The following is a 25,051-nucleotide window of genomic DNA, read 5'->3' on the forward strand; positions in this document are numbered from 1 at the left end:
TTTTCTCTATCACTTTTTCCCTCTCTCCTTCACACTTTTGTTTTTTCCCTCTCTCCCTCACACACACACATATACTCCCTCCCCCTCCTTGCACATATACACACTTTCTGTCATAATCTCTTTCTGTCTCTCTTCCCCCCCCCTTTCTCTATTGCTTTTTTTCCTCTCTTCATTAAACTTTATTTTTCCCCCCCTCTCTCTCTCTCTCACACACACACACTCCCCTTCCTCTCTCTTTCCCTCCCACTCTCTCACTCATGCTCAAATTCTTTCACTCATTGTCTTCATTCTTTCATTCATTCCCTCATTCCCTCATTCCCTCATTCCCTCCATTTTATTCTGTCCAGTCCAGCCATTCCATCATTCTCTCCATTTAGTTCTGCCATTCTGTTATTCAGTCATTCTCTCATTCCTTCCCTCCATTTCTCTAGACACGAAGAATCTAAAGTAAGAAAGGCCTACTTCCGACTGGCCCAGAAATACCATCCTGATAAGAACCCCGATGGCAGGGTAAGCCACCTTTTGTTGTTTCAAACCCTAACCCCAACCTTCATCTAGTAGACCTAGGGTCAAAGACAGTCTAACCGTGTCTAACCACCCTGTCCTTTTTTTTTGTTTTGTTATGTACAGAATGGCTAATGTTATTAGCGGAAACTGAAAATTAACAAAATATATCTTCCAATTAATGTATTAATGTAAGGGAGAAATTTAGGCAAGATTTTTCTCCCTTACAAAGATCTCATCCTCATCATTTAACATCTGCTTTCCATGCTGATATGAGCTGGACAGTTTGACTGGAACTGGTAAACTGGAAGAGCTGCAAGTTCCAGCCTGATTTGGCATGGTTTCTACAGCTGGATGCCCTTCCTTACACTAACCACTCCAGGTGTGTTGTGGCTGATTTTCATGTGCCAGTTACGAAACACCGGCATCAGCTACGACTATAATCTCACTTGGCTTTACACATCTTCTCAAGCGTGGTATATTTCCAAAGGTCTCGGTCACTTGTCATTGCCTCTGTGAGGCCCAAAGTTCGAAGGGTTCTTTTGTATGTGCTTGAAGTAATAAGCTGGCAGAATCATTAGTGTATCTGACAAAATACTTAGTCACATTTCCTCTAACTTTACATCCCGAGTTCAAATCCCACAGAGGTTGATTTTTGCCTTTCATCCTTTCAGGGTTTATGAAATAAAGTAGCAGTCGAGCACTGGGGGTCAATGTAATTGATTAAACCCCCTCCCTTCAAAATTGCTGGCCTTGTGTCAAAATCTGAAACCATTATTGTTGTTGTTGTTTTGTTGTAGGAAATGTTTGAAACGGTCAACAAGGCTTATGAGTTTCTCTGTAGTAAAAAGAAGAAAGCTGTCCAAGGCCCTGATCCGGAGAACATCGTCCTCATTCTCAAGGCTCAGTCTATTCTGTTCAACAGACACAAGAGTGGTAAGCAACAACTGTTGATGACCTTTGTCCTCCTACATTGTTCTCACACTGATTCCTTGGTTATTTGTTTTATTTGGTGTTTTTGTGCATGGTGTGTGTGTGATCATAGCCTTTTTTATAGCGTGCTTTCACTTCACTTCCGAGCTCAGCTCTGTGTGCCTTGGGTATATGGGTTATTATTATTCTTTATTGTTATTATTATTATTATTATTATGATTATTCAGTATTTGATGCATAAATATGCAAGCCAACTTTATCAAACTATGTGATATGCTTGTCTGGTCTGTTTGCAGTGCTAGAACCATATAAATATGCTGGTTATCCAATGCTGATAAAAACTATAAAGATGGAAACCCAAGACGAGACCTTGTTCTCCAAATCTGCACCACTTTTGGCTGCTGCCAGTGAGACAGCTTATTACACAGTCAACTGCTCAGCTTTGAATGCGGAGGAACTTCGACGGGAAAACGGTATAGAGGTGAGCGGAGAGTTTTGTTTTGTCACGTTCAGTATTGTTGTTGTTGTTGTTGTTTTAGCCACAAGTCGGTACTAGTTAAAGGAGACCTACGATGTGACCATCAAGTGTTACATCCTAATATGGTATGTTCTAGGGGCTTACCTTATCCAGTTTGAATTTCTGTTTTAACTCTGGGTGATTATATAGATGATGATAATGATGATGAAGTAATGTTTATCATCGCTTCAACATGGCTGTTCCATAGGAACTGGCATCACTACCATTTTAACCTCAGGAGGATGCCTCCTCCACATTCCTTTTTCTTTCTCTCTTTTCCTTTCTCTTTTCTTTTTCTTTTTTCCTTTCTCTTTTCTTTTTCTTTCTTTTCCCTTTTCTTTCTCTTTTTCTTTCTATTCCTTTTCTCCCCCCCCTCTCCCCACCTCTCTCTTACCAACCTGGTCTATGAGTCTGTGATTCCAAGCAGATACCAAAACTAGTCTTGACGATGTTGCACCAATGCTGTATCAGTCATGACCAAGGATGTGTCTACCCTGCACCGTGGACCTGAACGGAACACCCATGTTCCTTGATGCAGTCTGCACCCAATATATATTGCAAGCAGGGGAGTGAACCTCTACCATATTCAAACAATGGGACCTTTAGACCATATGGTTTCGAGCTATTTGTGTTCACCCACAGTGGTGGATACTTGTCTGCTAGAGATAGCAGTAGTTCGCTCCAGCTAGCAGTGCTTGAGAAGACTTGTTAAGCCAAGTGAAATCATAATTGTGGCTGTTGTTGGTAGCATGATCTTCGAATGTCGGGCCTCACGGAGGCAAGGGATGAGGTGGCGAAGCATGACCTTTGAATTTTGGGCCTCACGGGGGCAGTGACAAGTGACTGAGACCTTGACGATATGCTGTGTTTGAGAAGACTCATCAATCCAGGGGAAACTGTAGTCGTGGCTGTTGCCAGTGTTGTGTAAATGGCACCTGTGAGATCGTAGTCCTGGCCGTTGCTGGTGTAATGCAAATGACAACTGTGCCGGTGGCACGTAAAAGGTACCCAACACACTCTGCAAAGTGGTTGGCATTAGGAAGGGCATCCAGCTGTAGAAACCTTGTGAAGTCAGACCAGAACCTGGTGCATCTCTCTTTACCAGTTCCACTCAAACCATCTAACCCATACCAACATAGAAAGCGGACGTTAAATAACAATGATGATGAAGTGACAACTAGTCACTGGTCTTGCCACAAGCAAATTAGCCAGTTAGAAAATCTCCATAAGATATTAAATCAGTAATTATACTGAGAAGTAATGTTAATGACAATGATGATGATGATGGTTGCATGGAAATTATTAAAGTTTGTTACAAAAACAAACTTTGCTGTTTGAAATATTTAGCAAAACTTCATTAAAACTTGTAATATTTTTTTCTTATCTTGCAGGCATTACAAGACGCTTTCACTCGTTGTGTTGATGTGTTGAGTCTCTCCACCACACCTGCTGATGTTGCAGCTCAGGTACGTACTGTTACAAATAGAGAATACGATGATGATTGTAATTGTTAAATTCGGAAATATCTTCAAAACAAACAAACCACTAATTAACCATGTTTTTTGGGGGTTTTTTTTCTCCCTACTGTTCTTCTTTAACCCAGGTCTGCATGCATGTTACCCAGTGTTACTCAGTGGCTTCGCAATTTGAAGGATGTCGTGAGAAGATACAAGAAATGGCATCTATTATCCGGGACCTTACAAAGATACTTTTCTACAAGGTAAGACACGGGAGTATATCTGTTCTTTTACTGTTCCTTCTTGCTGGTTTCAGTCGGCAGAAGAAGGGTGGCCATGATGTTGCACCACCTCCAAGGGTTTTTGGTCACTTTCATCAGCACCACCACCCCTCCTCCATCTCTTTATTTGGGTCTTTTATTTTGGTCATCGATGGATGGATGAATGGATGGACACAGTCAACTTTAGTGGAATTCACTGTCTGTGTTTGCTGATATCAATTCCTAGGGGTATCTGAAATATTATATCACACTATAAGATTTTCGAACGAGATCATTGCCAGTGCCCCTGGACTGGCTCTTGTGCGGGTGGCACATAAAATACACCATTTTGAGCGTGGCCGTTGCCAGTACCGCCTGATTGGCCTTCGTGCGGGTGACACGTAAAAGCACCCACTACACTCTCTGAGTGGTTGGCGTTAGGAAGGGCATCCAACTGTAGAAACTCTGCCAAATCAGATTGGAGCCTGGTGTAGCCATCTGGTTTCACCAGTCCTCAGTCAAATCGTCCAACCCATGCTAGCATGGAAAGCGGACGTTAAACGATGATGATGACTATGGATGATTAAATTACAACAGTTATTATAGTCCATCGTTTGTATTATAGTGCATTGTTGTGTCACTCAAAATATTTTATCCTTTACAAACAATACACAATGCTTCAAGTGAACTACAATACTCTCCTCATTTCTTAAATAAATCAATTGACTTCTCTCTCTCTCTCTCTCAGAATTTACAGAAGCTGTGTTCTGAAGTTGCCGCCTGCATTAGTGCATTCTGCATTGACTACTGGTTGCAGACACATCTTTACCAGGCAGGTGTGATTTGGCCACTGCTACTGTACATGTTCCAGTATGACTACACTTTGGAAGAGAGCGGCGTGGAGAAGAACAAGAACTCCAATCAACAGGAAGAGTCGAACCAGTTGGCATGTCTGTGTGTGGTAGCATGTGCTCGGTTAGCGGGTTACAATAGTACCGCAGACGGCTCGTGTCCCGACAACCCGGCTGTTAAGAAGTCCTTGTGTGCCATGCTGACTCCATATCTGTCCAGGAAGTTGGCCAATGAAAATCCGTTTGAAGTAAGTAAAATAATTGCAAAGATGCAATTTTTGGATGTTGCTCTGTAATGTTGATCAAAGATGTTACCATTCTGTCTTCTATGAGATTATCTTGTACTATACTATCTTAAGACTGAGGATATTTTGAGGGCGATTGAAGCTGGTGATCCTGTGTCTGTCTCACCCTTTTGCAGTGTGTGTGTGTGTGTGTGGCTCCTGTGCAGGTGGCACGTAAAATACACCATTTCGAGTGTGGCCGTTGCCAGTACTGCCTGACTGGCCCTCATGCCCGTGGCACGTAAAAGCACCCACTACACTCTCGGAGTGGTTGGCGTTAAGAAGGGCATCCAGCTGTAGAAACTCTGCCAAATCAGATTGGAGCCTGGTGTAGCCATCTGGTTTCACCAGTCCTCAGTCAAATCGTCCAACCCATGCTAGCATGGAAAGCGGACGTTAAACGATGATGATATGTGTGTATGTACATGTGTGTCTATGTCTGTGTAAATATGTGTGTATGTATATGTATTTATGTGTGTATATGTGTACATGCACACACAGACATGTGCACACATACAGATATGTGACTGCTGTTATAGTTAATATTTTTCTGTGTTCTCTTTGTCAGCTTCTAAAGTTGTTGAACAGTAATACAGAGAACCCTTACCTAATATGGAATAATTCCACACGGACACAACTCACAGAGTATTTGACTGATCAGCAACTGAAGAAGGTAAGTAGACATGTGTATGTATGTGTTTGTATATATATATATATAATATATGGCGCAGAAGTGGCTGTGTGGTAAGTAGCTTGCTTACCAACCACATAGTTCCGGGTTCATTCCCACTGCATGGCATCTTCTACTATAGCCTCGGGCCGACCAAAGCCTTGTGAGTGGGTTTGGTAGACGGAAACTGAAAGAAGCCTGTCGTATATATGTGTATATGTTTGTGTGTCTGTGTTTGTCCCCCAACGTCGCTTGACAACCGATGCTGGTGTGTTTACGTCCCCGTAACTTAGCGGTTCGGCAAAAGAGCCCGATAGAATAAGTACAGGCTTCCAAAGAATAAATCCTGGGGTCGATTTGCACGACTAAAGGCGGTGCTCCAGCATGGTCGCAGTCAAATGACTGAAACAAGTAAAAGAGTAATATATGTATGTATGTGTGTCAATTTGTATATGTATGTATATATATATATATATATATATATGTTTTCCGTTGTCTTGATATCATGATGGTTGTAAATGAGCACCACTGTAATAAGCAGTGTTGTTTGTTTCCTGTTCTTCAATGGGGAAATATTACCTTGCTTAGAAACACGTGACGGTTAGCAACAGGGAGGATGTCTCATACAGGAGGTTGATAGCTTCCACTAGCCTCCTGCCCTCAAAACAGCTGGTCCTTGTGTCTGAAAGTGACACTGGGGTAAAATATATGAAGCCCAGTATACCCATCATGACTACCCGTCTGATAAGGATACACCAGGCACATGCATCACAACCACATGTGCGCGACATTGTGATCTCATATCAAGATAAACAGCGCATGACCTTGCAGAAAGAAAATGACATTTTTATAAAAAATATGCTGGTTTCAAGTTTTATAAGACAATTTAGTCACACTGAGAGAAAAGGGGAAATAAATTGAAATACTTATGGAGATGTACTTGCATAGCAAGTGGCCTGATCTGAGATCGTGTGCTGAAACAAAAATTATTGCACTGTGGAAGGTGTTTATAAGCCATTTAAAAACACACAAAAACCTTTAGATTCACTTCAACATTTAAATTTAATTTGTCAAAATACTTTGTCACTTTGAAACCACGACCTGTTCACTGACAAAATTCTGTGCTGTATCTAAGAAAGTAGCAGTTTTGTCAGTGAACAGGTCCCGGTTTCAAAGTGACAAAAATATTTCAACAAATTCAATTTAAATGTTAAACTGAATCTAACAGATTTTGTGCATTTTTAAATGGCTTATAAACACCTTCCATGCTGGAATTGAAATAAGTTATTTTCTACTCTAGACACAAGGCCCGAAATTTTGGGGGAGGGGGTCAGTCGATTAAATCGACCCGAGTATGCAACCGGTACTTAATTTATCAACCCCGAAAGGATGAACGGCAAAGTCGACCTCGGTGCCTAAATTGTCTTAAGTAAACTGTTGAAACCAGCATATTTTGATAGAATTCTCTTTCTTTTGTTCATGGTTAAATTCTCAAAGCATTTCTTGTTCTTTTTTTTTTTAAATTTACTCATGTGGAACTTCTTAATCTTAAACACACACACACACACACACACACACACACATAGTGAGATAAAGAGAAGGTTCTGCAGTAATATATAAGGAGACTGTTCTTTGTTATATAAATGTAATTCCATGAGATATTTTGTCATTTTTGTTTGTTTTTGTTTGCTATGTCTGTTACTAATGTTCTTGGGCAGTTTAGTTTTGATGCTCATCCTCCCAAGAACGACAGAATTAATTACTAATTAATTACAAGAGTTAACTGAATTAATTGATAATCCTTGTTTGTGTTTGTTCATCTTCCGTTCACCCGACTTCTGTCTATATATCCTTCCTATGTTGACCATCTATGTCACAGAGTTGTGGTCTCTGTAGCTGACCAACTGAAATTGTGGGCATCTAATGCACTTATCTGCTGACCTTATATATGGAGGAGTGCTGAAAAGTTCCTGGCTTTGGGTAAAAGAAAATGCAAGAGGATCAGTTAATTATGATTCTATCCAACATACACCCTCTCTCAGTTTCACACATTTATTGCAGTGGTCTTTCAGTTTTTCTAAGCCCTGTAAAAGAACTTGGAAGGTTGGGCCTCCAGACTGGCTTTTTGTGATATCCAGGAACTTTTCAGCTCCCTCTTATATGTTTTGTTCTAAGTGTGACCTTGATGAACCAATGAAATTCATCCAAGTCAACTGAGGTACATTCCACAAATCCAGTTGGTTCCCATGAGCTTGTTGGAACCTCCTTGGAGGGTTGGTGAGGCTTTTACGTGCTCATCTCTCCTCTCTCTTATTGGCTACTCTCACACAATCCCAGTGTACATCTGAGATGCTATTCCAGTCACCCACATGCACCAACAAGTGGGACATTCTTAAGACCACCTTATACATATCCCATGTGGCAAATAAAGAGGATCATTATTGATACAAGTGCTAGGTCAGTGCATTAGCAGAATCAGTAGAGCACCAACATAAAATACCTTGTGGTATTTTAATGTGATTTCCTTACGATCTGAATCTTAATTTCACCAGATTATCTGGTCCCTCACCACCCACATTATTATTTCTGGTGTAGGGGTACCAGGAATCTTGAGGTGTACATTAAATTTACCACATCCTGTCATATGCTTCTCCAAAATACCAGTTATCTACTTGGGGTTGAGTATGGTAAATTCTTAATTCACCGCATCGTTCTGTCCGACGCTGGTATGTAATTTTGTGATCGCATTAGAAAATTATGGCACTGTGAGGTCTCCATACATTCTTTGCTTCCATACCACAACCACCACTACTAGAACTACACTCACAAGTGCCATTAGTACCTCCACATCAACTACTACTCAGATATCATTACCATACCACCACCACCACCACCACCACCACCACCTATATTAAGACTGCTACCACGACTACCAGCTACTACTACTTCTACATTTAGTTTACTATTGCAAGCACTATTACTACAAATACTGTTTCGAGCCACCACCACCACCACCACTACTACTACTACTAGTACATGTACTGCAACATTTAGTTTACTGTTACTACATCTATTTCTACTACTGCCTCTGCTACTATTACCACCACCACTACTAGTATTAGAACTCCCATAACTACTATCAAGAACTACTACTACTACCACTACTATACTACTACTACTACAACTACTACCACCACCACTACTACCACCACTACCAGTATTAGAACTCCCATCACCACTATCAAATACTACTACTACTACTACTACTACCACCACCACCACTACTACTACTACTACTACTACTACCACTACTACTACTACCACTACTACCACTACTACTACCACTACCACTACTACTACTACTACTACTACCACCACCACCACCACTACTACTACTACTACTACTACTACTACTACTACTACTACTGCTGCTGCTGCTGTTTGCAGAAGTTAATCTCGGTGAGTTTGTTGAAGAATTAATTTATATTAAAATCTGAGTTTTACCATTTTTCCAGAAATGGTTTCTAGACGCTTCAACATGCCACAAAGACGACAGTTTTCTACAAATTGGTGAGATGGTGCGTAACGACTGTATATTGAATATGCACTCTGCATGCAAACCGGCGTGCATCCGTTTTAAACATAACTGCATCTCTGTGCATCTGGTTTTTTTTATTGTTTTTTTTTTTTGCTGCATTTACCATTTTTCTCTTCTCGCCGTAACATTTCCTCTCAACAATAACAAAAAATGGTTCAGTAATTTCCCAACTAATGATGATTCTTTTAAATCTACCTCGTTTGTGTTTTGTCTCGTCTACTTGCTTCAGTCGTTGGGTTGTGGCCTTCCTGGAGCACCACCTTGATGGGTTTGAGTTGAACAGGTCAATCCCAGTGCTTGTCTTTTTGTAAGCCTGCTACTAATTCTATCAGTTTGTTTCGCCACACTGGTGAATTACCGGGATGTAAACAAACCAGCACCGGTCATCAAGCAGTGGTGGAGAAGGCCACCATAGAGTGTGTGTGTATATGCCGGTGGCACATAAAAGCACCCACTACACTCTCAGAGTGGTTGGCGTTAGGAAGGGCATCCAGCTGTAGAAACTCTGCCAGATCAGATTGGAGCCTGGTGCAGCCTCCAGGTCCACCTGTCCTCAGTAAAATCGTCCAACCCATGCTAGCATGGAAAGCAGACGTTGAACAACGATGATGATATATATATATATATATATATATATATATGTAGTGAAGGCATGTGGCTTAGTGGTTAGGCTGTTACACTCACGATTGCTAGATTGTGAGTTCGATTCCCTGACTGGGCGGCACATTGTGTTCTTGAGCTAAACACTTCATTTCACGTTGTTCTAGCCCCCCTCCCCTCGATCGGTGGGGGTTGTTGGCATGCTCGTGTTTGAAGCAAAATTAAGTGAAAAGCTCTTAAAATATATGGCAGAAGGTTTTAATTTGAAGGGGAATCTTTTAAAACAAAAGGTCCTGGGCCAGATGTGATGTCAGCTGGTCCCAAAAAGGGTCAACTTTTGCATTCTATTTACACTCTTCATCTGTCGACTTGTTAATACGTCACCTGGCGTGTAGAGTCTATTAACGTTTTACTCTCTTTCTCTCTCTCTCTCTCTCTCTCTCTCTCTCTCTCTCTCTATCTCTCTCTCTCTCTCTCTCTTTCCTCCTTATTCTTGTGTGTTTCTTGTTGTCTGTCTATCTATATGCTTGTCTCTCTCGTCTATCTGTCTCTCTGTCTCTGCTTGTATGTTTCCTGCTGTCTGTCTCGTTCTGTCTCTCTGCTTGTATGTCTCCTGCTGTCTGTCTCGTTCTGTCTCTCTGTCTCTCTGCTTTTATGTCTCCAGCTGTCTGTCTCGTTCTGTCACTCTGTCTCTCTGCTTGTATGTCTCCTGCTGTCTGTCTCGTTCTGTCTCTCTGTCTCTCTGCTTTTATGTCTCCAGCTGTTTGTCTTGTTCTGTCTCTCATTCTCTCCCTCCCCCTCTCTCTGTGTCTGTCTCTGTCTCTGGTTTGTCTTCTGTCTGTCTGTCTCTCTCACTTTCTGTTTTGATATATGTATCTCTCTCTCTTTCTCTCTCTCTCTCTCTCTCTCTCTCTCTCTCTGCCCATCTGCTTGCCTGACTGTCTGTCAGTCTCACACATTACTATGCCTATGTTATGAATTTTGTTACTTTCATTCTCTGATTTTGTTGCTTGATTTCTCTGTAATGGGGGAGGGAGTCTAGGTGGGCGTGGCATTGGTTAGCTGGGTGTTGGCAATGTTAGCCTGGCAGGTGTGGGGTTGACTAGTTGGGTGCAGCATTGACCTGGCAGGTATGGTGTTGGCCTGGCAGTTGTGTCGTTGGCCTGCTGGTGTGGCATCAGTCAGGTAGGTGTGGGGTCGACCAGGTGGATGCACCATTGGCTGGGTGGATGTGGCAATGGCCACACAAATGTGGGGGTTGACCAGGTGGGTACAGCGTCAGCCGGGCAGGTGTAGTGATGGTCAGGTGGATCTGGTGTTATTCCACCAACTCCTCAAATTTGTGCTTATTACTTCAAATTGTCTGGGGGAGTGGAATTTGGTCAGTGGAAACTATGTAGAAGCCCATTGTGACTGTGTGTATATGTGTGTTGTTGATGTATAACCACAAAAAAATATAACACCAAAGACAAACTGGTAAACCAGAATATTCCCACCACTTCCGTAAACACCCTGTGGCATTTCTTCCTCCCGAATTATACAGACAATCCCTTGTGTTCTTATTATAAACACAGTGAACCCCAGTGACTATCACTGTAGATCTTGTAATGACCAAGTGTACATAATTCAAGGCCTATAGAATGGAGTCAAGGCACAGCTCTTGGTTCTATACAAGGTTTGGGGGATTGATGGGGGGGGGGATAGCAGGCAGTAACCCTGTTTCTTGTAGGGTATCTTTCGGTTGGAGACCCCCCCCACCCCCAGTATCAATGTTTGTCTTTAGGTCCATGGCACTTGAGGTATGGGTGTTTTTTTTTGTTTTTTTTAACCATTTACTGTCAGGGATGAGGGACACTTGGAGCACAGGTTATCAAAAGATAATGGAGGTGTGGCTGGGTGGTAAGTAGCTTGCTTCCCAACCACATGGTCCTGGGTTCGGTCCCTCTGCGTGGCACCTTGGGCAAGTGTCTTCTACTATAGCTTCGGGCCGACCAAAGCCTTGTGAGTGGATTTGATAGCTGGAAACTGAAAGAAGCCCATCGTGTATATATGTGTGTATGTGTTTGTTTTTGTGTCTGTGTTTGTTCCCCACCCCCACTTGACAACTGGTGTTGTGTTTATGTCCCTGTGGCTTAGCAGTTTGGCAAAAGAGACCGATAGAATATGTACCAGGCTTTTAATAAACCCAAAAATAAATGCTGGGGGTCAATTCATTTGACTACATATTCTTTGAGCCAGTGCCCCAGTATGGCCACAGTCTAATGACTGAAGTAAGCTAAAGAGTACATAGAATGTTAGACGTTGCTGATGGTGGTGGCGGCGGCTATGTTAGTGTTACTGTTAATAGCAGCAGTGGTGGTGGTGGTGTTGATAGTTTAGGTGGCAGTGTTAGTGGTGAGGCTGTTGAGACAGGTCGCCGGTGGGATTAGTGATTGTGGTGGCAGTGATATTTGGTTACCACTCTATTGGTGGTGACGGTAGTAGTAGTAATAGCAGTGGTGATGGTGGTGGTGGTAGTAGTAGTAGTAGTAGTAATGGTGGTGGTAGTAGTAGTAGTAATGGTGGTGATGGTGGTGGTGGTGGTGGTGGTAGTAGTAGTAGTAGTAGTAATAGCAGTGATGATGGTGGTGGTGGTAGTAGTAGTAGTAATGGTGGTGGTGGTAGTAGTAGTAGTAGTAGTGGTGATGGTGGTGGTGGTAGTAGTAGTAATAGCAGTGGTGGTGGTGGTAGTAGTAGTAGTAATGGTGGTGGTGGTGGTAGTAGTAGTAGTAGTAATGGTGGTGGTGGTGGTGGTGGTAGTAGTAGTAATGGTGGTGGTGATGGCTTGTGTGCTGGCACGGTGTGTTACAGAAAAAAAAGCTAAATGTCTGTAAATGTCTCCTTTCTTTCAGGGAGATTGTGACCCTGACTATGGTGCTAAGTTTGTATTCAAGGATCACGAGAAGGAATTGGTTGTTGGCGAAATCTTTGTGCGTGTCTACAATGAGCAACCCACTTTTGTACTTGAGGTATGTGCAGTTTCAAATCTCATGCGTACCTCTCCTCTATATTTTGTTTTTTTTTTTAATTAAAAATAAAAAATATGATATTGTTATTAAGATGATGAGCTGGCAGAATCACTAGCACGCTCAGCAAAATGCTTGGCGGCATTGTGTTTATTATAGTAGAAAGAATTATTAAAGACAGTGAGGTGACAGAATTGTTAGCACATGGAACCAAATGCTCAGCAGTATGTGTTTCCACTGTTAAAATTCCGAGTTCAAATTCCACTGTGGTCGACTAAATAAAATACCAGGGTCAACCATAGAAAATCTGCCTTGGTGAATTTGCAAGCGTGTAAAAGTGGATATTAAATGGTGTACACACACACACACACACACGATCTGACCTTTAGATTAACTCTTTCTTTCTTTTCTTTTTCCAGAACCCCAAAGGTTTTACAATTGACCTTTTAGACTTCCTTGGTTCTGAAGCTCAGGTAAATATATAATATATTTTTATGTATTTTCTTATAATCACCTGCTATTATAACAGCCAGGCATGGCTGCATAGTAAGAAGTTTGCTTCTCAACCACTATGTGGCACCTTGGGCAAAGGTTTTCTATATAACCCCAGGCCAAACAAACACCTTGTGAGTGGATTTGGTTGTGGAAACTGCATGGAAGCCTGTTGTATGTGTGTTACATTTCTTGATCATTTCTTAAAACTCAGTAATTATATTTATGATATGATGTCATTCTGCATGCTGATTTTAAACCATTTCCTTTCTTCAGTATTTGCATTCCTTAATGATTTCTTTATTAAAGCCTTGGTAATTATAATTAAATTAACTTTAATTATAAGTAAATTAACTTTAACTGTACTTGAGAAGATCTGCCCACCACAACAGAATTGAAATTCTAAATCCAAGGCGCCACATGAAAAACATTGATGTGGTTGCTGGTGCCACTGGAAATGCACTGGTAATGCTGTCATGAAAAAAGCGCCCAGTACACTCTGTAGAGTGGTTGGTATTAATATTTGTGTGTCTGTGTTTGTCCCCCAACATCACTTGACAACCGATGCTGGTGTGTTTACGTCCCCGTAACTTAGCGGTTTGGCAAAAGAGACCGATAGAATAAGTACTAGGCTTACAAAGAATGTCCTGGGGTCGATTTGCTCGACTAAAGGCGGTGCTCCAGCATGGCCACAGTCAAATGACTGAAACAAGTAAAAGAGTATAACTAAGATATGCTGCAATTGTGTTATCCAATGCTTAATACCATTTCAATGATTTTTGTTTTTTCAGTATCTGTACTCTTTGATGGCTCTTCAGCAACAAAACCGTAACTTTGGCAGTGGACAGGGAAGTACGAGTGACCGATTAAAGAATGTTGAAATGGCCCTGGAAGCTTTGAGAAATGTGATAAAAAATAATCCTGGTTAGTAGTGATAAAGATAATTCCATTCCTGTATTGTTTGTCCTTAAAGTTTGTTTTGATTGGTTTCTGAGTTTTGGTCTCTGATGATGGGAACATGCTATGACTGTGGCCAAGAGGTTTGTTTTGCATACATGTTGGTCCTGGGTTCAATTCCACTGAGCGGTACCTAGGGCAAATCTATCCGATCATATCCTTGTATTGATCAATGCTTGATATGTGAGTGAAGTGAAATTTGGTTGACGGAAACTGTGCAGAAGCTTGTCAAAGTTATATATTTATGTATATGCAGAAGTGGCTGTGGTAAGAAGTTTGCTTCCCAACCACATGGTTCCGGGTTCAGTCCTACTGCGTGGTACCTTGGGCAAGTGCATATATATATATATATATATATATATATATATATATTTATATATATATATATAGATGAGTGTATGTATATTTGTGTGAGAATGTTTGTGTGTTTGAGTTTCTTTGTTTGTGAGACACTGTAGTGGTTGTAAACGAGTGTCACCATCATACAAGCATTATTCATATGAAATATTTTGTGAGAACATGTCTGGTCACGAGCAAGGGCTGGCGAGAAGGGCACCTGGCTGTTGAAAATCTCCCTCAATTCCGCCCGACCCATACAGGCATGTAGAAGTGGATGTCAAAAGCAATGATGTTGTTGTAGCATCTGATCTTCCATAGAAAAGCTCTCCAGCATGGCCACGACCTTTGACCGAGACAAATAAAAGACCTGCATCTTGGATCTTGAAGGGAAACTTTTCTTGAGACAGATCTGTATTGTTAACACGGCATACAGAGACCGTTCTTTCGCACCGCCACGACCAGGAAATTAATTTTTTTCTGTAAAATATCTTGAAACTAAAATTACCTATTTTTATCCTTTTCTTTTTTCCATCCTTTTGTATTTCAGGTGTTGAAATTCAGTGTATTGGACATTTTAAATTGTTGTTCTCCCTGCTGCGACTTGAGAACTGTGCTAAACTACAGCAGTGTACACTTGAGGTCAGTCTGAAGGAGAGCTCTTTATTTTATATCTCATGTATCAGGGAACAACTGTGTTAGACCTTTCACATTCACGATTATGCCTCTCAGATGTAATGCTGTATTAAGTACCGGTAGAACAATGGGGTCAATGCATTCGACACACTCCCTCTCCTAAAATTATTGGCTTTGTGCCAAAATTTCAAACCATTATTATTATCATCATCATCATTATTATTATTATTATTATTTTCTTTTCCCATACAGGTGATCAACAGTGTGACTTCCAACCAGGAATGCGTGAATGATATTGCAGCTTCTGAGATCCTCTCCTATCTCTTACTTGCCATTCAGGGATTACCTCAATGTAAGCGCATTATTTCCTCAACTCAGCCGTAGCCTACCATCCTTGTAGAGTTTAAATGTACCAGTCATATGCTGGGGTCCAATGATATCAACTGTTCATCCATCCTCCAAATTTCTGGTCTTGTAACCTCACCCACTGTTTTTTTTTTAGAAACCATTATTGCCTAATGGCAGCATAGGAAAGATCTAATCCCTCCATTTTATACATCTTCTGAAAATGTGATTTCTCATGTTTTAAGCATAGCTAATCCTCCCTTGGATTAAATAAGAAAAGCATTAACCTTCATTTACATTACAAAAAAAAAAAAAAAAAATTTAATCCCTTTTACATTGAAAATACAAGACTAAACCCTCCCTTACATTTTATCTTTTACTTGTTTCAGTCATTAGACTGTGGCCATGCTGGGGCACCACCTTGAATAATTGTCTTAGTTGAATGAACCGACTCCAGTACTTATTTGTTTTTAAAGCCTGGTATTTATTTTATTGGTCTTGTTTTGCTGAACTGCTTAGTGACGGGGATGTAAACACACCAACACCAGTTGTCACTTGTTGGTAGCGGACAAACAAGACACACACATTGGTGAACGCCGCCATGTCTATAGAAGGTACTTGTTGAAGGTGGTGCCATGCAGTGGGACTGAACCTGAAACCATGTGGTTACATAGTTAGCTTCATAATTTTCTTAATTTTTTTGTTCTTCAGGTCATCTGCTGATATTAGAAAGTTTGTTTGCTTTGATGTCAAACACAAAAATTGTGAAAGAAGCTTTATCGAAAGGTTTGTGCACAAGCTTTTATATTTATGTTTCAGCATTTCCAAAGTGCCATTTTTTGATGGCATAAAAGACACATGGGCTATTTAGATGCACCCTGCCTAATTTCAGCTGCACATGTGCTATTTAAATGCACCCTGCCCAATTTCAGCTGCACTTCTGCTGGGAGAAAAGGATTTTTATGTATTAATCTATTCATTACTGTATTCCTAACAAAATTACACTCCTTAATTGTTTTAATTAAATTCTAAAATAATCATGATATGCTGTGTCCTGGAGACATCTTATCAAAGTAAATAACACAGTATTCGGTGCTCTACAAAACATCCAGGTTAATTTTGACATAAAGATTGCCTTTTAATGTTAAAATGTTTCACTGTACACTTTCCTGACTTTTGTGCATAATTCTGTGTACTATACGTGCACCTTTGATGAGTTATAGTGCACCTGAGCTATGTACACAATAATTTCATTATTATTTTGTCCCTCCCTTTGGAAATTTCGAATTGGTAATAAATCCCTATCTTTTTGTCTGATTGTATTACAATTTGTATTTAACAAAAAAAAAATCTCTTTTTTCAGGAGCCCTTGTATATTTATTGGACCTGTTTTGCAATTCGGTGAATCCGTTAGTCCGAGAGAAAACCTCGGAATTATTTGCAAAAATGTTGAGTGATAAATTAGTCGGCCCTAAGGTGCGGATTATTCTAGCCAAATTTCTTCCTAATATTTTCATGGATGCGATGCGAGACTCTCCTGAAGCCAGTGTACATATGTTTGAAGGTAAGATTTAAAAAGCCCCCTTTCTTTTTTTTTCCTCAAGCCCCCTTTCTTTTTTTTTCCTCAAGCCCTACACTATGTTGTGTAACCTTAAATAAGTGGTCAGCTCTGACCAAATTTTGATGACCATGACTTCATTTGTTTGTGTTTTGGAGTGGTCGACAAGTCCATTTTTTGCCAAGCTACTGTCATAGAGACACTCCATATATGACAATCCTGTCATCTGGGATGTAGTTCACGTCAAAGTACATCATCGAATATGTCCGTCCTTCCTTTTCTTTCTTTTTTGTTTTTTTAATTTAAATGTCAGAGAGTGACTTCAAAGATTTCAGCTACTATTTCTAGCAGGTTCCCCTCCAATCAATTAAAAATATCTTCTACAGGGCGATAACTCTAATGAAGAATGCCAGAGTAGCCTCCCCTGAAATATTAGCGCTAATGTGAGAAATTGGAGATATTTCCGTTTTAGTTACCATTAACTACGTTAAGAAATACGTGCATTTGATTATAAGGACGTGGTAGCCATGGCTGGAGAGACTTGTGACCGCAGGTTTGCTGCTTAACCTGCGCACCAAACATATATCGTGTGCGTCTCTCTTTTTTCATATTTGTCATTGGACCATACATGTGAATTTGGGGCAGTGGTGGGATCTGCTCTAGGTGATGCTTTTTGGGGGAAGCTCTATTGGGTCTGCTGTGTAAACCTGTATAGAGGCCTGGAGGCCCAGGTACCTCTGAGGAGAGGACGGAAAACTCAGTATCTGCCCTAAGTGTTATATGTTCTAGCTACTCTACTGAGCCCTTGTCATACGCGCAGACATTTAAAAACAGTTATATACACACATGCATACATTCACCAATACACAAACCCCAACAGACACACACATTCCAATACACATACTAAAACATACTCATAAACATATGCACCTATAAAGATGCATTAAACACAAAAATACAGGCGCACACACATTGTATGCACACTTAGTAAACTATATGTATATTTCTATTTTCAGGAACACACGAGAACCCAGAGTTAATCTGGAATGATGACGCCAGGGAGAAAGTCTGTGACTTAATCAAGAAACTTAAAGCTCAGTAAGTTCTTATACATGCATATGTGCGTATGTATATATATTTTCACTCTTCGCATTGTCTATTATTATTATTATTGTTGTTGTACAAAATCTTCATTCATTGTCAGTCTGCCTGTAATCTCTCTACCACGCGCCCAACATCGTGTACCAGTAATTCACACTATCCACACCACATGGAGTTCTTACCTAATCCTTTCCTGCATATTTGATATAGCCATTTCCCGGATGGAAGCCAAATCTTGTTTCCTTTCCTTGCAAGGTGCCATGCATTGCTATTGAACTCAAGACCACATGGTCGAGAAGCATGCTTCTTAACCATAGAGCCATGCCTGTATATTTGTGTGTATGTGTTTCTACATGTACATAAGTGCTGGCGTGGCTGTGTGGTAAGAAGCTTGCTTCCCAATCACATGGTTCTGGGTTCAGTCCCACTGTGTGGCTGGATGTCCTTCCTAACCACTTTACAGAGTGTACTGGGTGCTTTTTACATGGCACCATCGCTAGTGCTTTTTACACACACACACACACATGTATGTATTGTCTCTTTCTATTGCAGACATTATCGTGCCCAAAGAGACAACCCTGACACCAGATGGAGCCTCCCAGATGACTTTGCCATGGTTTACTCTGACGTGCAGGGAGAACTTGCGATCGGAGGTGTCTTCTTACGACTGTTCATTGCAAATCCCAGTTGGGTCCTACGGAAGCCTAAGGAATTTCTGACGGAGCTAATGGAGAAATGGGTTCGCCTTATTGAAGATAGATCCCCAGATGTAAGTTCCTTTCACTTATTGAACTGTGGTCATTGTTGTGGGGCTGTGTGTGCGTGTCACCTTCATGCTGGAGGATACACCATGTTGTTGGGTGCCACTTTCAAGTGGTCAGGGGTGTCGCCTTCATGTTGTTGTAGTTGTCTTCTGATATTCCTACTGTGGTAGCTTACTGCATTATGATATCTTAGCTGTCTTATGACATCACTACTGTAACTTCTTAGCTGTGTTATGACATTGCTACTGTGACAGCTTAGTGTATTATGATCTCCTTACCACGGCATCTTACTACTTTGCTTTCATATACACACACTCTCTACTTTACTGTGTCTTCAGTTCATTATTGAATTAGTCTTCTATTGTCCTATCAAATGATAATCATAATTATTAGGCAACAATGAAGCCTCTACATTACTGCCTGTAAGAAATAGCAGCCAAATTCCACATGTAGCACCCATCTTTTTAAACGTCCACATTGCATAATGTAGTCATAGATACTCTGTCTGGAAAATGAAAAGAAGACAGGTTAGTCATGGTTGGAATGCCTTTGAATATAGTTCAATTTGATCAGGGCCAACCTGGCACCAAAGCACATCATCATCATCATTTAATGGTCATCTTTCATTTATGTATTTTTCTTTTATTGTCCCCAGGGTGAAATTTTGGAGACAGTGACGATGGCACTGGTGTGCTTATTCCAATCACAGGTTGCGTTACTCGACCAAGTCCCTGGCCTTGGCTACATTCCCCATATATTCCAAGTGATGCATGCCAAAAACCCAGCTATACCCAAATCTGCCATTCAAATTCTTCACCAGCTGAGCAATAGTGAGGTAAGTAATGTTCTCTCTCTCTCTTTCTGATTGACTCTTCTTTCATGTATGACAGTATAACAAAAACTAAATCAGTTGACGAATTGCGAGTAAAGTTCAGTTTTCTCTCTGACATGTTTTTCATATCTAACAGTATGGCACTTAGAGTATGTCTGATACATATGACACTTCTCTTCACAACTCAGATTTTAATGACAACACTGTCTGCACGTCTTATAGTCTTATGACTACATTCTTCTAACATTTTACAGTTTTATGACAACACTCTCCTCACATCTGATGGTCCTATGATAACCCTCCCTTCACATCACACGGTCTTATAACTACAATCACCTCACAACTTATGGTCTTATTACTATATTCTCCTCACAGTTATATGACAAACTCTCCTCACATTTTGCGATGTTATGATTACATTTTCCTCACATCTTATGATCCTACACTCTCCACTCATCTTCCAATATTCTGTCAATACACTCTTTTACATCATCACATATATGAGTTATCTCTCCCCTCTGTTGCCTTCTTCTGTTGCAGTTATGTATACGGAGCATGGGCTCAATAGAGTGTATAGGCTCTCTGAAAGCTGGTATGAAGACTCGCAAAGATATGATTGTGTTTGCTGCTGAGTGCTTGGCCAAAATGTTTGAGAAAGGCGAAGAGGAGCTTGTTTCGCAGGTATGTACTTGTTTCTCTGTTTCACGTTGTTGTACCGAATCGTTATACGAAGATAGAACGGGGCTTGGTAGTCATTTAAGTAACACTGATCCCAGGGGTGTATCATTGGATAAGCTTGGTTTTGTGGTTAACGAGTCTAATTTGCAACAGTGTAACTTCTGGGTTTGGTCTTGCTTCACAGCACTTTGCAGAAATATTCCGTAATCTTGGGTCTGCAAAATCTTCTTATTATTATTAACATATCGTTGACGGAAACTGTCCAGAAGCCTGTCGTACGTATGTATATGCATACGCAGTGCGCATGTGATGCAAAAGGGAGTTAAATCGAGGCAGTGAACGAAAATTCCGCCTTGTAGTTTGATCACCAAGTTATCTCCCTTTACATCTAGTTATCTGTGTTCTTCGTCTGTCATTGGAGTTTGCGGCCATGCTGGAGCACCACCTCGCAGGATTAGTTGAAGAAATCGACCCTAGTACTAACTTAACAGGGATGTAAACAAACCAACGCGGTCACACACCCGCACACATGATCTGCTTCCACACAGTTTCTGTCTACCAAATTTACTTAATGTGACTATAGTAGAAGATACAGCTTCCATCTACTGAATTTGTAGAGGCCCCTAACTGAGTGGTTAAGGTATTCGGCTGACGATCGTGAGGTCGTGAGTTAAATTCCTGGCAGGACATTGTGTCCTTATTTCACATTGCTCCAGTTCACTCAACTGGCAAAAATGATTAGTACCTGTATTTCAAATGGCCATGTCACATTCTGTGTCATGCTGAATCTCCCTAAGAACTACCCAAAGGCTACATGTATCTGTGGAGCACTCATCCACTTTCACATTAATTTCATGACCAAGGTGTAGATCAACTGGAACCCTCATTGTCATAACCAACAGAGAGCCAGTTTGTATTGTCCTTATCTATCTGTTTAACCAGTCTATCCTATTTCTTGTCTCTTTTGTGTATATTTCTCTAGCCTTCCCTCTTTGTCTAACCTCTATGTCTGTCTGTCTCTCGAACATGTCTTTGTCTATCTATCTACTTTACCTTCCTCTCTTGTCTGTCTAACCTCCCTCTTTATCCACCCTACCAATCTGTCCCATTTCACCTGCCTGTCCAGCAAATTTGTCTTATATATGTCTATCTAACTTACCTCACTACCTTAATCTCTCTCTCTTTGATCTATCAAGGCAATCAAACAGGAGATGATACCATTCCTGCTGTGGGTGCTACAGAATCCTCTAGAAGCTACAGAAAACCCTGCTGCTACCAAAGCTCAGATTGTGAAAGCCCTGAAGTGTATGCAGAGAAGCCTATTGTACGGTGAACAGGTGAGATGAAACTCCTCGTTGGCATCTACAAGCTAGTTGTTGTTTAGATCTATATCAACTCTGATAGAACAGACCTGGGATTAAAGCCTCTCAGCCATGACCATCCTGTATATTTTCTGTTTTAATTAACAGTGGACTACATTATCCACTCCTCCTTTGTCATCATCTAGTGCTTTAAATCCGGGTTTTGTCCCAGCTAACGGGGGTGGCCAGATCTACCTCAATACCATAGCAACTGAGGTAAGTAGGTGCAGTCCACTCCAACCTTTGGGCTGGCTCTCCAGCCTCGACCCCTCATCATATTTTTTTGGTAAAGGAATAAGAGTTAGGTTAAAGTATGTATGTATGTTTGTCCCCTCCTCCCACTATCACCTGATAACCAGTGCTGGTGTGTTTATGTACCCCCCTCTAACTTAGCAGTTCAACAAAGGTGGCCCCGTAAAATAGGTACCACAATTAGAACAAAAAAAAAGTACTGGGGGAATGTTTATTTGATTAAAAACTTTTAACGGTAGTGCCCCAGCATGGCCACAGTTAGAAGATATTTCAAGTGTATCCATTTTTCCTTCCAGGTGACGTCAATTTTAGATAAATCGACTGTTTGGAAAGAATACAAGGACCAAAAACATGATCTTTTCATATCAGACGCCAACATATCGGGGTATCTAACAGGTAAGAACTCTGTCTTCTTTTGTACGACATCTGTTTCTTGTATTAAAATATGGTGAATCTAGTAGAATGACAGACTATAGTTACCCTGTATGAATTAGCTCTGTATTGGGTCAAGTCAAACCAGTTCTTCTTTCATGGTCGAACCGTTGGTGATTAAATTGGCGACATCACTTAGGGGTCTTAGTCTGATGTGTGGCACTTGGATGCATACCTTGTCAAGGACAGACAAGCAAAAATAAAAGTTAGACAGACAGTTTGGATCTTCAGGCACGTTGCAGCTTGCTTGAAGATCTTGTGCACCCACAGGTGAAACTCAGTGTAGTACTGGCACTCTGTCTGTTATGACAATGCATGTTCCTGTCGATCTGGTCAGCAGAACAGCTTACTCATGAAGCTACAGTGCAAGTGGCTGAGCCCTTCACAGACACACTGGCCTTTTGAAATACAGCTATTATTCATTTTTGCCAGCTGAGATGGTGGAGCAATGTGGAATAAGATGTATGTGTATATTTATATATATATATATGTGTATTCATGTAAAAATACATTTTTTTTTGTTCAGGTCCTGGAGTTGCTGGCTACTTAACCAGTGGAGTACGTCCGAACCTGCCCGATGCCCCGCCACCTTTGGACACAAGTCACCAGGAGGAATTCCACTGAAAAAAAAAAATTGCAGAAAATAATTTAAAATACCAAAAAAAACCCCAAAAAACAAAACAAAACCATGCAACAATAACAACAGCATCATTGACTCCAGAATCTTTGTCTGCATCTCTGAATGTTGTGCGTGAGACGCACAGACAGATCTTCCTTTCATTAGTGTTTTCCTTAAATTGTGTGTGTGTATCATATATATATGCATCTGCAGTGTGTGTGTGTATATATATATAGGTTTCTATACATTAGTGTGTTTATTTGTATCTGTAGTATGTAGTAATTGTTCCGGTGCTCTCAGACGAACGTAAACAGTATGGAACTACTCCAAGACAATCTGTCGTATTTTGGATAGGAGCAGCAACAGCTACAACACACATGGTGCTTTGTTTCTTTTTTTGTTTGTCTTAGAGTGAAAAATAGCTTTTTTAGAAATTGGATTCTTATAGCCAGGCATGTATGATGTGTGTCTGGATATATGCTTATATAGGATCTGTGTATATATGTTGATGCACATGTATTGTCATCTCTAGACATATGTATGCATATATGTAGACTTGTATGTGTGTATAAATGAAATGTATGGAAGTACGTATATATATATATATATACTGTTCTATGAGCACACATGCATTGAAGTACATATGCAATGGCATTGTTATTATTATCATTAATAATAATTTTGAAAAACAAAAGAAAAAGACTTTAATCCGAAGAATTTTCATTCGTTTATCTTGTATAATTACTATTGTTAATACAACTTTAAATTTCTGTTTCTATCATCATTATTATTATTATCATGATAATTTCTGAAGTGTCGAGCTGGCGCAATCATTAACATGTTGGACAAAGGTCCTTGGAGGCATTTGGGGTCTGCTCTTTTATGTCCTAAATTGAAATGCCACAGAGGTTGACATTGCCTTTTGCCCTTTCAGGGTCCATGAAATAATTACCCGTCATGTACTGGAGGGTTGACTAGTCCCCTCCCCACAGTATTTCTGGCATTGTGCCTATTGTAGAAAGAAGTTGAAAAACAAAAAATATTATTATTATTTGATGGAAAGGGTCAGCTGTCCATGGCCTGAATTCTAAGGGGACATGTGTTTACGAACCCTGTGGAGAACACTTGCAGTTTCCATCAGTGATGATTTTTGTAGGTGTTACAGTTCCATTAATTATTTTACCCGTTTCAGTCATTTTGACAGCAGATCGCCTGGAAGGGTTTTAGTCGAGCAAATTGACCCCAGGACTTTTTTTTTTTAAGCGTAGTACTTATTCTGTCAGTCTCTTTTGCTGAACTGCTAACTTATGGGGGACATGAACAAACCAACACCAGTTGTCATGTGGTGATGAGTGATAAACATAGAGACAAGGACCCCTACACAAATATATGATGGGCTTCTTTCAGTTTCTGTCTACCAAATCCACTCACAAGGCTATAGTAGAAGGTGCCACGCAGTGGAACTGAACTTGGAACTATCAGGTTGGCAAGCAAGCTTCTTACCACATAGCAATGCCTATTATTATTATTAAAGGGGCAAGCTGGCGAAATTGTTAACATGTCAGGCAAAATGCTTAGTGGCACCCCATCTATCTTCATAGGAGTTCAAATTCTGGTGAGATTGACTTTGTCTTTCATCCTTTCAGGGTCGATAAAAACAATTACCAGTTGACCACTGGTGTTGATGTAATTGACTAGTCCCCTCCCCACTCAAAATTTCAGGCCATTAATAGAGAGGATTATTAAAGCACTATTTACACTCTCAGAGTGGTTGGCATTAGGAAGGGCATCCAGCTGTAGAAACTCTACCAGTCCTCAAGTCAAACCATCTAACCAATGCCAGCATTGAAAGCAGACTTTAAACGATTATCATTATTATTATTTCTCAGGTGTTGGGCTAGCAGCGTTTCTTCTGGATGCTTTCTGTTATGAGTTCAAATGCTGTTCAGGTCAGCTTTGTCTTTCATCTTTCAGTATTGGTAAGATCAGTGCCAGTGAATTGATGAGGG

At 40.6% G+C, this 25,051-nt stretch overlaps 1 protein-coding gene across 1 annotated transcript in view; it reads left to right on the forward strand.

Annotated features, from left to right (window-relative positions):
- Positions 1-24,533, forward strand: part of LOC106870860 (dnaJ homolog subfamily C member 13) — a 72,510-nt gene extending 47,977 nt beyond the window's left edge. Inside the window, exons 35-56 of the mRNA XM_052976504.1 lie at positions 432-510; positions 1,305-1,440; positions 1,734-1,918; positions 3,346-3,420; positions 3,558-3,674; positions 4,420-4,770; positions 5,375-5,479; positions 8,992-9,054; positions 12,566-12,682; positions 13,099-13,152; positions 13,963-14,095; positions 15,015-15,106; positions 15,353-15,452; positions 16,157-16,231; positions 16,809-17,009; positions 18,020-18,101; positions 18,657-18,873; positions 19,524-19,703; positions 20,241-20,381; positions 21,575-21,715; positions 22,288-22,387; positions 22,950-24,533. Of these exons, the coding sequence (XP_052832464.1) occupies positions 432-510; positions 1,305-1,440; positions 1,734-1,918; positions 3,346-3,420; positions 3,558-3,674; positions 4,420-4,770; positions 5,375-5,479; positions 8,992-9,054; positions 12,566-12,682; positions 13,099-13,152; positions 13,963-14,095; positions 15,015-15,106; positions 15,353-15,452; positions 16,157-16,231; positions 16,809-17,009; positions 18,020-18,101; positions 18,657-18,873; positions 19,524-19,703; positions 20,241-20,381; positions 21,575-21,715; positions 22,288-22,387; positions 22,950-23,047 (2,842 nt within the window). The 3' untranslated portion in view covers positions 23,048-24,533. The remainder of the gene's footprint in view (positions 1-431; positions 511-1,304; positions 1,441-1,733; positions 1,919-3,345; positions 3,421-3,557; positions 3,675-4,419; positions 4,771-5,374; positions 5,480-8,991; positions 9,055-12,565; positions 12,683-13,098; positions 13,153-13,962; positions 14,096-15,014; positions 15,107-15,352; positions 15,453-16,156; positions 16,232-16,808; positions 17,010-18,019; positions 18,102-18,656; positions 18,874-19,523; positions 19,704-20,240; positions 20,382-21,574; positions 21,716-22,287; positions 22,388-22,949) is intronic.
- The last annotated feature ends 518 nt before the right edge of the window (positions 24,534-25,051 follow it).

The sequence above is a fragment of the Octopus bimaculoides genome, chromosome 24 (assembly GCF_001194135.2).
Source record: "Octopus bimaculoides isolate UCB-OBI-ISO-001 chromosome 24, ASM119413v2, whole genome shotgun sequence".
Classification (NCBI taxonomy): domain Eukaryota; kingdom Metazoa; phylum Mollusca; class Cephalopoda; order Octopoda; family Octopodidae; genus Octopus; species Octopus bimaculoides.